The 17,176-nt window shown below is 40.1% G+C and overlaps 1 protein-coding gene across 4 annotated transcripts in view; it reads left to right on the forward strand.

The window, feature by feature from the left end:
* The window catches only part of TUBGCP4 (tubulin gamma complex associated protein 4), a 38,866-nt gene that overhangs the window by 1,657 nt on the left and 20,033 nt on the right, over positions 1-17,176 (forward strand). Inside the window, exons 2-8 of one of the 4 annotated variants that reach the window (XM_046007693.1) lie at positions 2,149-2,202; positions 4,342-4,470; positions 7,482-7,604; positions 7,989-8,042; positions 9,227-9,283; positions 12,654-12,733; positions 14,983-15,184. In XM_046007693.1, coding sequence (XP_045863649.1) covers positions 2,197-2,202; positions 4,342-4,470; positions 7,482-7,604; positions 7,989-8,042; positions 9,227-9,283; positions 12,654-12,733; positions 14,983-15,184 — 651 coding nt within the window. In that variant the 5' untranslated portion in view covers positions 2,149-2,196. The remainder of the gene's footprint in view (positions 1-2,148; positions 2,203-4,341; positions 4,471-7,481; positions 7,605-7,988; positions 8,043-9,226; positions 9,284-12,653; positions 12,734-14,982; positions 15,185-17,176) is intronic. The other 3 variants (XM_046007689.1, XM_046007690.1, XM_046007691.1) reach the window with 3 other exon arrangements.

Consider the following 17,176-nt stretch of genomic DNA (forward strand, 5'->3'; position numbering starts at 1 on the left):
CTGCCTGAGGTTGAGGTGTCTGAGCGAGAGTTGCTGAGGAACTCGTTGTGAAAGTGAAGGAGGCGTTTTCACCCGTTTTCACGCTTGCACTGCTTTAAAGTGAGCTTTGAAAACTAGTCCAAATACGTAGCGCTTAACACGCTATATAGGGGTCATCCAGTTTTGTTGACTAAAAAAATGAAGTGTTTCCCTCGTTGCTCCTTTCGCAGGAAATTTCTGCACTAGGAGAATTTGGAAGGCGATTTTTATGTAACCAGGAATGTATGAGGAGGAAGCGCTAGGTACTATATACATTCTCTCATTTAGTCTTCACAATTTAATCTTCACAACCTATCTCCATTTCACAGATTAACTCCCTGTATTTGGTAGCTAGTAATTATTGAGCTTCGTCTTGAACCCCAAGTCGGCTTGGCTCCTGTATCTGAACCATTCTTTTCTACTTCTGCTTTCTGTAATATTATCCAGTCCTCTCAATAACTTAGTAACTTAGGTATTGTTAGCCGGAATTGACGAAACAGCAAACTGAAGCTCAGAGAAATTTATGGTGACTAGTCCTCGTAATGGCAAGATTTGAATCTAGCTCACAAAGTCATGCCAATTCCAAACCAAGCAACATATTCTTAATTATAGAGAATAAATATAAATTATATTTATATATAAATATAAAATTATATTTAATTATGCTTAATATAACAATTATATCAATATTAATACAATAATAAATGTAATAAGATAAATATAATAATTATATTTATTAATTATATTTATATATTAATTATATTATTGATTATATTTATTCTCTGGTGGGACATGGGGGAATGGGTGAAATAGGTGATGGAGGTTAAGGGGTGCACTTCTTGTGATGAACACTGGGTATTGTTGCCATATAGTAGGTGTTCAGATATTTATGGAAGAAAAAAAGACTACTAAAAACAGAAAATATTGCATACTTTCTGCAGAGCATGTTTTTCACAATCAAATAAAGGGGATGGGGCACCTGGGTGGCTCAGTGGGTTAAGTCCTCTGCCTTCAGCTCAGGTCATGATCCCAGGGTCCTGGGATCGAGCCCCACATCGGGCTCTCTGCTCAGCAGGGAGCCTGCTTCCTCCTCTCTCTCTGCCTGCCTCTCTGCCTACTTGAGATCTCTGTCAAATAAATAAAATCTTTAAAAAAAAGGGAAAATTGTTATGAATGCCTAATATTGATAAAAATCATTTTATTATAACATTGAATATATGTACACATTAATCTAAGTATAAACTCAAGCATATTGCTCTTTAAAAACTGTAAAACCAATTATTTGTTACAAAATAAACAAAACTACCAAATGGATAAATTCAAAATAGCATTAATGTATGTTTCTCAACCTTGGCACTACTGACATTGTACACTGGATAATTCTTCGTTATGGGAGTGTGTCCTGCTTGTGCATTATAGGATGTTTAGCAGCATCCATGGCTTCTACCCACTAGATGTCAGTAGCACCCCCTGAATTGTGGCAATCAAAACTAACTCCAGACATTTACCGAATGGGGCAAAATTGCCTCTGATTGAGAACTGGTGATGTAATGTGACATATACTATTGTTTTGCTGAAATTAAATCTCCAACACTGAGTTTAATAATAGTATGACTGCTACAGATCTCTGTTTTGACGTCAGTAAGTCTGTGGTAAAGAATGCCTGTTCAGGGACCCCTGGGTGGCTCAGTCTATTAAGTGTCTGCCTTTGGCTTGGGGTTCGTGATCCTAGGGTTCTGGGATCGAGCCCCACATGGGGCTCCTTGCTCCGCGGGGTGCCTGCTTCCCCCTCTGTTTGCCTCTCCCTGTGCTTGTGTTGTCTCTGTCTGTCTTTCTCTCTCTCTGACAAATAAATAAGAATGCTTGTTCATATAAGTAGGTTGTACTGAATGGTATCAATAACTTCAAAGTACTGTCTGCTGTTTCAGAATAACTAGACCTTGAACTTTTCTAAAACTCTGTCAACAAAGCAGTGCTCAAAATTCCAGTTTTAATGGGAATTACCACTTGGTAACTGTGTAGAGCTGTCCTAATAATAAAAAATTGCTTTCATGTGTTGAGCACTTGCAATGTGCATGGCTTTATATGTATTAACATTTAATCCCCACAATTACCATCTCTACTTTCTAGGTATGAAGACTGAGGCACAGAGAGTTATTATAATATGCCCAAGTTTTCATGCAAGTAAGCAGCAACTCAGGGATTCAAAACTGGCACTCTGACTTCAAATATGAGTTTTGTTTGTTTGTTTGTTTCAAAGCCACAGGCAGGGCTTTATTGGGGGTATAGTTCCAGCTGAAGGGAGACACTGCACTAAACAGAGTAATTAGGTTGGCCTCCCAAAGACAGATTCTTAAGCACTGTGTTGTTAAGTTATTAACTTGGAGATATGGTTAGTGTTGTGTCATTAAAATATGCATGAAATGGATTCCTAAGGGGCGCCTGGGTGGCTCAGCCATTAAGCAGCTGCCTTCTACTCAGGTCTGATCCCAGCATACTGGGATCAGCCCCACATTGAACTCCCTGCTCCGTGGGGAGCCTGCTTCTCTCTCTCCCACTCCCCCAGCTTGTGTTCCCTCTCTCGCTGTGTCTCTCTCTGTCAAATAAATAAATAAAATATTTTAAAAATGGATTCCTAAACATAGTATGGATTTGGTAACAGAAAAATTCTTCTTTGCTCCTATTTATTACCACATTTACTATTATGTAAAGATGACATCCACAAAATACAGTACTCAATGATATAAATATGTAATATGCTGAGTTCTTTGGGGATAGTAACTACATCTGATTTTGTTCACTATTTAATCTCGGTATATTAACCAACAGGTGTTGGTTAAATAATGGTTGATCCTCCAAAGAAGATATACACTGGCCAATAAGCAAATGAAAAGATTATCAATATGGCTGATTATTAGGGGAATGCAGATCAATGAGATAGCATTTTATACCCATTCAGAAAAAATAAAATGACAAGTGCAGGTGAGGTCGAGGAGAAATGAGAACGCTTGTACATTACTGGTGGGAACAGAAGATGGTGCAGCCCTTGTGGAAGATAATAGGGTGACTCTTCAAAAAAATTAAACATAGAACTACCAAATGATCTAGCAATTTCAATTCTAGGTATATACCCAAAAAAGTTAAAGAAGAGACACGAATATGTATCGTATACAATGCCCAGATATTTGTATACCCACGTTCATGGCAGTATTATTTGCTGTAGCCAAAAGGTAAAAATAACTCAAGCATCCCTTGGCAGATGAATTGGATAAACAAAATGCCGAGCAAATATACAGTGGAATATTTTTCAGTCTTAGGAAGGAAATTCAGATGATGCATGCTACAACATGGATCAACTTTGGAGGCACCATATGAAGTGAAAAAGCCAGTCATCAAGGGACAAATATTGTATTTACACTTATTTGAAGTACTTAGAATGGTCAAAATTATAGAGACAAGCAAGAGAAGGGTGGTTGCCAGGGGCTGGGGGGAGGGAGGAATGGGAAGTTAATGTTTATTGGATACAGGGTTTCAGTTTGGGAAGATAAAAAAGTTCTGGAGATGGATGGTGGTGAGGGAGGCCCAACGGTGTGAATGCACTTAATGCCATAGAACTATACTTTTAAAGATAGCCAAAATGGTGACTTTTATGTATAGTTTACCAAAATATTTTAAAAATGTGGTTGAATGAGTACATTCTCCTACTACTTTGTTGTACTTGATCTGCTGTGAAACCTTTATATAGCACAGTAGGTTATTATTTGGCCTTCCTTTCAATTAAAATAATACCTAATGAAATGAAATACCAAATACAAATGAAAATATGGACACTATTTATATGTTGAGTTATAAGGTGCTTTTATAGATTATAGTATGTTACATTAATTTTACATTTTTATGGAAATGAAAATAAAATTTAAAATTTCAAAGAGAATTTGTAAATCTTAAGAATATATCTGAGAAACTCCTGGAGTCTGCAGATCCCGGTTTGAGCAGTAGCTCTAAAAAGAGACTTTGTTGAAATCAGGTAAAAAACTCCATATCCTTATATGGAAGATTGCAAAAGAAACAAGTAACAGTAGCCACCTCTGGGGAAGTTGGCTTGTTTTCAATGTGCAACACTTTGTAGTGTTTTATGGCGTGTTACCACCTATTTCGATAAACCTAATTAGGTCAGGGATGGGGAGCAACACCTTTTTAGCAGTTTGGAATTTACCCAACTTAAATGGGCATCCTGAGAAGGGGAGTGATTCATAGTATGAAGCATATGAATCACCTCAAGATACATGGGCATCAGTGTTTTTAGCCTGTCCTCTTCTGCAGGTGTCACAGGACTTCCCATTTCTCCATCCCAGTGAAACCAGCGTCCTGAATCGCCTCTGCCGGCTGGGCACAGACTATATTCGCTTCACCGAGTTTATTGAACAGTACACAGGCCATGTGCAGCAACAGGTAGGCTGCTGGTCCCAGGGAATGGACATCCCCAGAGGTCAGGAGCCATGTCAGGTTTTGAGTGAATCCATTGGTAATTGATATGAAGTGAGTCTTAAGATGTTATGAATTTCTTATCATTGGAATTATTCAAGTGAGGGCCAGGTAACTAGCTCAAACAAGGGAAAAAATATACACAGGGACCAATCTAGGCAGATTGGTATAAGAGAAAATATGCTTTGCCTGAATTTTTGGAGACCTGAGTTAAATTAGTTTGAGCTGGACCAGAATTCCAATTCCAGCAGTAAAAACATAAAGCATCATTTCAGATCTTTTTGTCATTTTCTTCTAACTTCCTTAGTCACATTAAGCCAATCAACTAAGCTCTTTGGGCTTCATTTTCCTTATTTGAAAATAAAAGAGTTAAATCAGAGAAGGTGCTTGGCACATAGCAAGCACTTAAATAGTATCCATTAATATGAGTGAATTGGAAGTGTATACTGTTAGTTGTGATTAATGGTGTAGAGGTCAAGGATTTGTGTCCTGCTCTATCACTTACTGGCCATAGACTGCTTGGCAGTAACCTAATGCTCAGTAACTTTGGCTCAGTTCACTTACCTATAAAGTAGGGGTAATAAGTGTACCTATTTCATAGAGTTGTAAGAATTAAACAAGGTAATTCATGCAAAGTGCCTGGCACATAGTAAGCACTCATATTTTTTTAAAGAGAAATTTTTAAATTCCCTTTCTTTTTTAGCAGTCTGTAATTCTGTCTGTGGTAAATAAAAAGATTGCTCGATTGTGTGACTGTGATTCAGTGATGACTGTTGCCCAGTTGAAACAATGATTCTGGTTGGGGAGAAAGGTGGGATTTCTAGAAAGGAAAAGGAAGGATTCCTGGAATAATGCAATCAATACCCTCTCTTACATAAATTGGTTGTCAGGCCTTTGGTGCTCATCTGTGGGGCAGAAGAGTTGGAGAATAATGTGTTATATTTCCCTTTCTGGGACAGGGATTCTGATTCTCTCAAAAGTATTATATTGGAAATGTGTAAGCTAAATGTGAGCTTAAAATCTAAGCAATGCCATTTTGCTATAAAATCATATTAATGAGGGCACATGAATTATCAGAGTTGGAACCCATGTATATATATTTATACAGATGAAAAGGCCTCTAGTTTTAATTTCTTAAGTAACACTTAAAAGAGAAAAAGCTGTCCTGTATTCCTGTGACTATATGGATTTTATCTTATATAATAAGTGAATTCCTACTTTCCCAAAATCTAAAGATAGCTATAGTGCCTCTTTTTTTTTGGAACAGTAAAAAGTATACTTAATTTCTCTTTCATTTTGTGATAAATGAAGACGTTTAGTTCTCTGGAATGACAGAAGATCAAAACAAAATTGGCTGGTTGCAAGCCCATCTGGTCGATTTCACCCTATACCCATGCCAGTCTTATTATAGCTGGGCTATAATTTATCTCCAGGAACTGCTAGTACCTTTTGCAGCATCCTCTGACTATACCAGGCCTCATGACCCCTGAGGCTGAGCTTCCTATCCTGATGGTTGTGGTGTCCTGTGATTGTATCTGCTGCTACTGGAGCCTGATCACCAAGTCAGGAGAACATAGCCCGAGAGGCTGGTCATCGTGGCCTCTAGTCAGCTCCCTCTGCAATTCCCTGTGTAAAATACAGAAGAGGCTCTTCGAAAAAAATTGCAGGTCTCCTGAAAGACAAGCCGTATTCGCGAGTAGGCTCTTGGTGAGGGTCTTACCACTCCTCATGTTGACGATCAGATTCGTGCTCCTGATGAGTTACCAGGCCAGGAGGGAGAAGGGATGTTAGAAGGATGATTGAGGTCATTTTATTTATTCAGTAAATATTTACCCTGTGTTCAAAGAACTGTGGTAGAAGCTGAAATACAAAGATGAATAAAGTGTGTGTCCTTCCTTCACCAAGCTCTTGGTGTAGGGAAGGGGGCATATAAACCAAAGTACAGTTCCAGCACTACATAGAGATGCTCTGAAAGCAACAATGTGGGGGTGATTCGTTTCCTCGGGAGAGTTAGGAAGGGCTCTGAGAAAAGAGATGCTTGAGTTGGGTCCTGTAGGAAGAGTAGGTATTTGTCACAAAGATGAGTACACTGTTATAAGTGGAACACATCCAGATTCATGGGGGTGAGAAATAGAAGCAAGGCACATTTGGCGAACTGTGGGTAGTTTGGAAATGAGAATGTGAAGTTGGAAGCAGTAAAAGATAATTTTAGAGAGATAGTTAGGGGTGCGAATGTAGAAGCCACTGTATGCCATGCAGAGGAGTTGAGATATTATTTTGGGGCAATGGGAAGCCACCAAAGGGATTTAAGCTGGAAGTTATAAGGTTAATTGTAGAAAAATCTCCACTGACAATATGAGGTAGTACCTGGTTGTTTATTTTAAAGAGGCAGAGAGAGAGAGAAGAGGGGAGAGGGAGAAAAAGAATCTTAAGGAGGCTCCGTGCTGAGCACAGAGCCCGATGTGGGGCTCCATCTCACGACCCTGAGATCATGACCTGAGCCGAAATCAAGAGTCAGATGCTTAACTGACTGAGCCACCCAGGTGACTGTTTGTAACATCTAGGCTGCATGGGAAATTAAAATATCACATTTTAAAAGGTAAAAACTCGGTGCACCTGGGTGGCTCCGTGGGTGAAAGCCTCTACCTTCAGCTCGGGTCATGATTCCAGGGTCCTGGGATCGAGCCCCATGTCGGGCTCTCTGCTCTGCGGGGAACCTGCTTCCTTCTCTCTCTCTCTCTCTCTCTGCCTGCCTCTCTGCCTACTTGTGATCATTGTCAAATAAATAAATAAAATATTTAAAAAAAATAAATAAAAGGTAAAAACTCAAAATCCGTCTCTCTAGTTGGTTTTTCCTCTCATTGAAGCACGGCTTTGCTACGGAATCAAGCAAAAACAGTAACACTAACAAAGGATAATGTTTTCATCAGGTTTTAGAGTGTGAGCCATGAGACTGAGTTCTCTGTGTTTGATTTCAGGATCACCATCCATCTCAGCAGGGCCAAGGTGGGTTACATGGAATCTACCTAAGGGCCTTCTGCACGGGGCTGGATTCCGTTTTGCAGCCTTATCGCCAAGCACTGCTTGATTTGGAACAAGAGGTGAGAGAGCAGATACGGGAAAGGTGTCTCTGGGACAGCGGCTTAGGGCATGTTCTTGAATTTGAAATACCCTTTGATGTGGTCAGGTAGTTAAGAGAGAGCTGTTTTCTGCATGGCTGTAGGGTACAGTATAGTCTGTGATTGCCTAAGCCACAGTCAAAGTGGCATGTAGATCATGGCAAAGGTTCTTGAGTGAGTTTATCAGAACGCTGTCTTTGTTTTTTTGGTCCCCTGAAAAATGAGAATTAATACTCTACGAACTATCAATTCTCAATAGCCTAAAACTAACACTGAGCCCATTCTCAGATTCCTATCTAGTTTTCAGAGATCAAATAGATTGAGATGTCTTATATGGAGCCCTAATCACAATGGTTTTTGTTGCAGTTCCTGGCTGACCCCCATCTTTCCACATCACATGTCAATTACTCCTTGGATCAGGTATGCTGCCCAAATAATAAAATACCTTAGGATCTGTTGATAACTGTTAGAATAATCTAACGTAAGGGGTGGCCGGCTGGCTCAGTTGGTGGAGCATGCGACTGTTGATATCAGGGTTGTGAGTTTGAGCCCCATGTTGGGTGGAGAGATTACTTAAAAAATCTTAAAAATAAGTGAAGAAGGGGCGCCTGGGTGGCTCAGTGGGTTAAAGCCTCTGCCTTCAGCTCAGGTCGTGATTCCAGGGTCCTGGGATCAAGCCCTGCTTCAGGCTTTCTGCTCAGCAGGGAGCCTGCTTCCCTTCCTCTCTCTCTGCTTGCCTCTCTGCCCACTTGTGATCTCTGTCAAATTAAAATAATAATAATAATAAATAAGTGAAGAATATGGGGTGCCTGGGTGGCTCAGTTGTTAGCATCTGCCTTTGGCTCAGGTCATGATCCCAGGGTCCTGGGATCAAGCCCCACAGCGGGAAGCCTGCTTCTGCTTCTCCCTCTCCCACTCTCTCTGTTTGTGTTCCCTCTCTCGCTGTCTCTCTCTCTCTCTCTCTGTCAAATAAATAAATAAAATCTTTTTTTTTTTAAAGTGAAGAATTAAAAAAAAAGAGGAGTGTCTGGGTGGGTCAATCATTTAAGCATCTGACTCTTGATTTTGGCTCAGGTCATGATCTCAGGGTGGTGAGATAAAGCCTCATGTCAGGCTCTGCTGGGCATGTGGCCTGCTTATAATTCTCTCTCTCTCTCCATCTGCCCACCCCCTCTCTCTAAAAAAAATTTTAAAAATTATAATTAAACCTATTTTTAAAAAGAAGAATAACTTAAGACATTATTTTTTGAGAACATTTTTCCTTCTGGATTCAGAGCCCGGCATTTTATATTTTGTATACTTTCTGAGATCAGAACTGTTTAGAAACCTCCAAATTTAGTAAAAATCTAATGTTCGATATTAATGCTCTGTGTTGACTTTAATATTAACAGTTATGATAGCCTCAGAAATAGAAACCGCTTCTGTCATTCTCTCTCTGCAGCCAAACCCGTATCGAATTGCCTTAGGATACTGGATCTTGGCTGTTCTGTGGTATTGCCGTCTTTGTGTTAAGTCAGACTATTTAGAAACAAAAGCATTTCCTGAGTCATTTTTTTCCCCTTATATTTGATTATGTGCCCCCCTAATTTTTCTGTGCTTTGCAGTTCCAGCTCCTTTTTCCCTCTGTAATGGTCGTGGTAGAACAAATTAAAAGTCAAAAGGTGAGAACTTTCTTTTTTTCCTTTGCTGTGGTAAGCACCAAGGATGTATTCATAATAAATTTTGCCTTACATTCTTTTTTGAGGACCATAGTTTTTAGTAGTTTTCATTTATTTATTCATTATTTTAATAATATTTGCTTGGGGGTGCCTGAGTGGCTCAGTGGGTTAAGCCGCTGCCTCCGGCTCAGGTCATGATCTCAGGGTCCCGGGATCGAGTCCCGCATCGGGCTCTCTGCTCAGCGGAGAGCCTGCTTCCCTCTCTCTCTCTCTGCCTGCCTCTCTATCTACTTGTGATCTCTCTCTATCAAATAAATAAATAAAATCTTAAAAAAAAAATTTGCTTGGATATCATGCTAAATGTCAGAAATGCAAAAAGAAGTTATGACACTGCCCTTAAGCACCTCCTGATCTGAAGATGGGGGTGATGTTATAGATGTACCCCAGAATACTGGTGGGTAAAAGCAAAATGCTATGGATGGTATTGGGAGGTGAGAGTGTTTTACATTAAGGATTTAGACATTTTGGATATGGGGATGTCTGGGGTGGCTTAAGAGGTCAAGCATCTCCCTTCAGCTCATGTCACCATCTCAGGGTCCCGGGATTGAGCCCCATGTCGTGCTCCCCATCCAGTTGGGAGTCTGCTTCTCCCTCTGCCTCTCCCTCTGGCTCATGCTTTCTCTTTCAAATAAATAAAATCTTTAAGAGAAATTGTTGGATACGGATCTTGGGAAGTGGAAAGTTCATCTTTAGAAAGAATAATAGATTTATGATTAGGGTGCTGGCAGTTTTCTGAGAATTAGATCATTGGTTGAAACCCAGATGCTTATTTTATTAAATATGCCTGTTCTTATCACAAGTTCTTATCATGTGCATTGAAAAGTGAGGGTCCCCAATAACAGGAGAATGCCTTTTCTGGGCAGAGGTAATAACTAAGGAAAAAATGCTTTGAGATTTCACAGTAGAATAATCTGCTAGTCTGTAACTGAATGAAAAAGGACAGATGGATTAAATATGTTTAGCTCATTTATGTTTTTAAGCTGTTATATTTGTGCCTTAGATTATTAGGAGTGTTTGCCTTGATAAATATAACTAATTAACTGGTTAATTTGCCGGCTTGATTCTTCATTTTTTGTGCTGTGTGAATATAGATATTTCTGCTGTGCTGAGCTCATTCTGAGCCCCCAAAGCCAGTAGGGGAGGTGCTGTTTGGCCTTCAAAGCTGATCACCCTCATCAGATAACATTCAGCTTTTATTATGTACTTACTGTATACCAGACAGTGCTAAGTGCTTCACATACTTGATCCCTTTCAGCCCTCTATGGGGTCAAGTAGGTTAGGGAATGTGCTTAATGTCACACAGATGGTAGGAGATGGCAGAGTAGGAATCTAAACCGAGATATGTCTGGCTCAAAAGATTATAGTCTTAACCGCTCTACTAAACTCTCCTCCCAAGATGGAGGGGACCTTCTAGATAAGTAGAGCTATGGTAAGGGTTCCGTGCTTAGCTACACATCTCAGTTGACTTCCAGTTTCCACTGGCCACAAGAAGAAGAGTAGAAACTGAGTAGAGCGACTGCAGATGGGCAAATCTTCCTGCTTGCCCGGGTAGTGGTAGAGAAGCCGGTGCGCTCTGGCTCTAGAGAGTTAAAAAAATGAGGTCTTAAGAACATGGGTTTGGGGGAGAACAGGGATGATAGCCCGCAGACATAAGGGATCCTTTTAGAGTGATGGAAATGTTATAAAACTAGATGATAGCAATGATTGCACAACACTGTAAATTTAGTAAGCATCGTTGAATAGTATACTTAAAACGGATGAATTTTATGGTAGATAAATTAAACCTCAATAAAGCAGTTTAAAGAAGAAAGCCAGAAATGGGTGGCTCCATAGGTTAAGCCCCTGCCTTCGGCTCAGGTCATGATCTCAGGATCCTGGGATCAAGCCCCACATCCAGCTCTCTGCTCAGCAGGGAGCCTGCTTCCCTCTCTCTCTCTCTCTGCCTGCCTCTCTGCCTACTTGTGATCATTGTCAAATAAATAAATAAATCTTAAAAAAAAAAAAAGCCAAAAGGACATAGAAGGAGGAAACAGATTTTTGGAAAATTTTGTTTTTATAAATAGTCTGAATTGGGCCTTAATCTGAAATAAAGAGCTTTCTTTACCTCTTAGCTTGGAATTTCAACTCTAAATGATTCTGGTTTCTCTAGCGCAAATAGTTCTCAAACTTCGTTGTACATTAGAATCACTTGGAACAGAATGTTAGAACCACATGGCTGGGCCCTACCCTGGAGATGCTGATTCAGTAAGGCTGGAGTTGGGCCCAACAATTTGCATTTCTTACAAACTTCAGGTGCTGCTGCGGCTGCTGCTGCTTGATAGGGGTGGGTGGAGAGGAGTAGGGAGGATTGAGGGTCCATACTTTTGAGAACAACTATTGTGATATTGTGATCTATAATAAGAAATGTAGGTTAGGTCTCCATCCGCTTTCTGACACAGGGCTTCTAAAACGCTTGGAATTTCCTAAATGACAAGAATGATAAAGGTGTCTTGATAGTCATAACAAACCCCGATCAACCACACCTGAGTCTATGTTCATGCGGTGACTTTTGGAAAGCGTACGTATCTAAGGGTGGGCTGGTTGCCAGGAGAACCAACCATTTGATTGGAGGATTGAGGCTGCGTATCCCTGACCTCTGGGGAGGAGGGCGGGGCTAGAGATTGAGTTCAGTTGCCAGTAGCTAGTGATTTAATCACCTGTGCCTCTGTAATGAAGCCTCCGTAAAAACCCGGAAGGTCTGCTTTCAGAGAACTTGTGGGTTGATGAACCAGAACACTTTGTGCTGCACTGCTGGGTCCACACTCCACAGGGACAGAAACTCCTTTGTTTGGGACCTCACACTGTGCATCTCTTCAGTTGACTCTTGATTCTGTCTTTTTTTTTTTTTTTTAAGTAAAGGGGTCTTCTGAGTTCTGTGAGCTGCACTAGCAAATTAATGGAATCCAAGGAGAGGCTCATGGGAAGTTGTGATTTATCAGCCGGTCAGTCCTGGGCTTGAGACTGGTGTCAGAGGCAGAGGACAGCCTTGTGGGACTGACCCCCTAACTTGTAGAATCTGATAATATTCTGGGTAGGTAGTGTCAGAATCTAGTTGACCTGTAGGACACCCAGCTGCTGTTCAAGAATTGCTTGGTGTTGTACGGGAAACCCCCCCCCCCCGCCCAAATACATTGGAGTCAGAATCAGAACTATACGTAGATCTTTAGCCCATTATCTGCTGGATTGTACCATCTGGATTGAATATAGAATATGAGTTTGTGCTACATGAACTATTAAAATGGAATTAAGTTTGACAAGGCTGTATTTTGCGCAGATTCATGGTTGTCAGATCCTGGAAACGGTATACAAACACAGCTGTGGAGGTTTGCCTCCTGTTCGCAGTGCGCTAGAAAAGTAAGTCATGGCTTAACTGGGAATTGGGGCCGGGGGCGGGTGATCAAGCGACTTGACTTTGTACTTGTTTTATTTTCAGGTCATCTCAGGTTTTCTCCTGGGGAAAGTTATGACCAGGATAGAAAAGATCCGTGAGGTTTTTTGTGTAGAGCAGGATAGAAAAGCCCCCAGGTATGATGGCTCGGAAACTGCATAAAGAGTGTTATGAAGTGTTGAGTATCAAAGCTAGGATAATTGCCTAGATAACCTTAAAGCAAAGCTTTTTATCCTTATCATTATCCTTGGAGAATTTCCATTACATGTGCAGGATAAAGTAGCTGTATCTAATCATGTGTATTTTGAGTAGCTGGTATTTCATATCAAGGGACTTAAAAATGTTTATACTCTATTATCCCATAATGCCACTCTTAAGAATTTTATCCTAAGTTATTCGAAAGAAGAAAATAACCATATGTAGAAACATTTGTTGTAATGGTGTCTGTTCTATCAGGAAATTAGAAAATTACCAGTAGCCGGAAGAAAGCAAAATAGAGGTATATTCACTTGATAGTCTATAAAATAAAATTAAAATTAAAAATACTATATTATTGTTAGAATCCACCAAAGGAAATGTTCCAGAACATGCTTAATTCTGTTTAATTCTCTATCACAGGGCTTTTTTTTTTCTAATAAAAGAACTGCGTTTTGATTATAGAAGATACATACAAAGAGAAGAAATATTTTCTGATCTTTGAGATAAACAATTTAACTTCTGCTGTATATTTCTTTCTATGTAAATATATATAGTTTTATGCATGGAATATAAAATCTTGCATAGATCATGTGATAAGTGCATGTTATATATTTGCAGGGACCAAATTTTATAGACCAAATACTCAAATGTGCACAATGTAAATGGCCTCCCATTTGATTTTTTTAAAGAGGGATTCCATCCAGTTAGCTTACTATAAATAGAGACTCAAGCTCATAGTTTCTTTTCTCCCCCAAATTATTTTGAAAATTTCCATGTCTATAAAAAGTTGAAAGAACAGTATAATAAACACCTGTATATCCTTTAGCTTCACTAATTGTTAACATTTGACCCCATTTTTCTTTTTCCCCTCTATGTGGAGTATGAAATATATGCATGTAAGTATATATAAATATACAAACACACACATAACACTTTTTTTTATGGAATCATTTGAAAGGCCTATCAAATACTTCAGCTTTGTATCTCTTTAGAAAAAAGGCTTATCTAATCTCAGTTCTCTTACGATAACCTTGTTACCATATTACACCCAAAAAAGTTAACATTAACAGTGTATTATCCAGAATAAATCTGAATGTCTCCATCTGTCCACCAGAAGTCCTTTCCCATTGTTCTTCTTTGTACTCCCAGACGCAGTACGTGTTCTTACATGGCATTTGGCAGTCACCTTGTTTTAGTCCCCTTTAATTTGGAACAGTGCCTTTCCTTGCCTTTTTAATCTTTGGTGACAATTGCCATTTTAAAAGTCTTGACTGGTTGTCTTGTAAACTGTTACACGATCCGGATTTTTCTGATTATTTCCTGATACTTGGCAGGAATACTACATACCATAGGCCACATTATTTCTTGTTGCATCACATCAGAAGGCACAGAAAGTAAGTGTGTTCCATTTTTGGTGTTGTAAAAGCTTGATCACTTGGTTTAGTGTTTTCTGTCAGATCTCTCCGTTTTAAAGGTACATTTTCCTTTGTAATTCATGTTATCTGGGAAGCGGTCCTTTGAAACCATGAGAATATCACTTTCTTCAACCTTTCTGCGTTTTGTTGGATTATCCTTCTTCAGGTGGACCTGCTTCTCACAGAGTGAATCTACTCTCTCTGTGTGATTCCAACAAAAACAAATTTAATATTGTGTCAGCCAAAAAGACTCCTGTAAGCACATTTAATTTTAACAAGAACCCTCAGTTTTGAAACTCACTTTACACAAAATGAGGAAAGAAAATGTGTCTCTTCTAAAAAACTAGTAGAACATTTACCGAACATTTAGACTTCAGTATATAGCCTACAAATTTGGGAAATTTAATCACTAGTTCATCCACAAACATTTAAGTTAAAATAGCACAATTATTTTTAGCTTAATTGGTTATTTTCCTTCTGAGTCATCAGACCTTCGGCCCTCTGTTTATCCTGTCACAGTTTAGAGCATGGCCTCTGTGCTGATGTGGGGTTTAATGTTTGTTAAGGGGACTTCTAAGGCTCCTGCTTTTCTCTCCACTCAGGATCCTGGCCGTGTGTCATGGGGTCATGTATAAGCAGCTCTCAGCCTGGATGCTACATGGACTCCTCCTGGACCAGCACGAAGAGTTCTTTATCAAACAAGGTCCCTCTTCTGGTAATGTCAGTGCCCAGCCAGAAGAGGATGAGGAGGATCTGGGCATTGGGGGACTTACAGGAAAACAGTTGCGAGAACTCCAGGACTTGGTGAGAGCATAGCAGAAAGCCTAATATACTCCTGCCAGGAGCCAGCAAAGTCTACAGCTAGTTGACCTTTCAGTGATTTCCAAACCCCCAATCCTCTGTCCCCCTGCTGTTCCCAGCTCGTAGTAGTTGAAGCACCTTTCACAAATTCTGCAGATATAAACACTTGCACTTGGTTTTATATTAGTTGCATTCTTAACACCTAACTTAATGTGAGACTACAAAATAGAAAATATATTTGTGAGATTCCTTCGTTTCCCCTTTACCCAGTATGTGCATTTCTGAGGTTAATAAGTCTTGTCTCTTAAGGTAGCCATGTAGCTACCCTATAACTTTTTTTTTTTTTTAAGATTTTATTTATTTGACAGAGCACAAGCAGGGGGAGAGGCAGAGGGAGATGGAGAAGCAGGCTCCCAGCTGAGCAGGGAGCCCGACATGGGGCCTGATGCCAGGACCCCAGGATCATGATCTGATCCAAAGGCAGATGCTTAACAATTGAGCCACCCAGGAGCCCCCTACCCTATAACTTTTAAATGCAGCTTGGAATTTCAATTTGAGTCCTCAAAGCTCTGCATTGTCTTTATTCACCCATTGATACGTTTATTTATTTATTTGTCCTGCTACAACATATTCTCAAATGCCTGTTACGTATGTGCCAGGCACTGTTCTAGGAGAGTTACTGGGTGTTGAACTGAAGTAAATGAATAAAATGTAGCAGACTCTATCCTTAAAGAGCTTACTGTTTAGTGGAGATCATAGAAAAGTCAACACTGACATTACAGTGCACTGAGTGCTCTGGAAAGTGCAATTATGGGTGTTCTCAGAACTTGGGCTTAGGATAGCTAGAGAAGCTTTGCAGTGGAATGTATATCTAAATTGCAAAGAGTTTGGGAGGAGAGGTCCAGAAATGTTCCAGGCAGGAGGATGGATGTGTACAAAGTACAGAGACCATGAAAGACGGTTTACTTGAGGAGCCAGTAGTAATTCAATTGAAATGGTCAAGTAAAGGCTGAAATACAAAGTGCAACGACAGTGGAGGGGGTCGGGGAAGTCGCAGTCGATGAAACTATTGAGATAAGATCATGAAAGCCCTTGTAAACTATGGGAAGGAATTTGGACTTGAACCTCAAAAGAACTGAGCCAGGGAAGAATTTGAGGCAAGAGGTTAGCACAATCAGACTTTATGATAGATGACTCTGGATAGTGTGTGGGGAAACTGTTTTTTAAAATATCAAGGCTATCCACAGGTAGGTCCAGTTAAGAGAATGTTGGGGACACTTAGGTGAAAAATAATGGTGGCCTAAACCAAGGGTGGTGACAGTAAATATGCAGGAGAATAGAGTGGCCTGAGGGAGATTTAGGACATGGAATAGGTAGGCCTTAGTGATTGGATAGGAGTGCAGAGGGAAGGATCAAGAATGTTACCCAGTTTCTGCCTTCAGCAGCTAGGTGAGTAGACATGATACGGAATGTGTATGGCAGGTATTGGGAGAAAGATGGATCTAATTTTGGGTCCATCTAATGGATTTAATGTTGAGGGGCACCTGAGTGGCTCATCCCTTAAGCATCTGATTCTTGCTGTCAGCTGGGGTCTTGATCTCAGAGTCATGAGTTCAAGCCTCACATTGGGCTTCATGCTGGGTTTGGAGCCTACTTTAAAAAAAAAAAAAAAAAGATTTGCTTTTGGACATGTTGAGTTTGAGGTACTTGGCAGGGAGTGTCCAGTGGGCTGAGCTTGTAGCTCATGAGAACAGTCTAGCTTGAAGATCAAGTTTAAGGAGTCATCAGCACCTAGCAGTTTTTAACCTGGGGCCCATGGGTGGCTTCAGGAGGTTCTGTTTAATGTATGTTTGTATATTTGTCTGAAAGGTCCATAGCTTTTATATATGGCAGAGAGTCCTGTGATGATGTAAAAAGATTTAAAACACCTGTTATGGGGCGCCTGTGTGGCTCAGTCATTAAGCATCTGCCTTTGGCTCAGGTCATGATCCCCGT

The sequence above is a fragment of the Meles meles genome, chromosome 6 (assembly GCF_922984935.1).
Source record: "Meles meles chromosome 6, mMelMel3.1 paternal haplotype, whole genome shotgun sequence".
NCBI lineage: Eukaryota > Metazoa > Chordata > Mammalia > Carnivora > Mustelidae > Meles > Meles meles.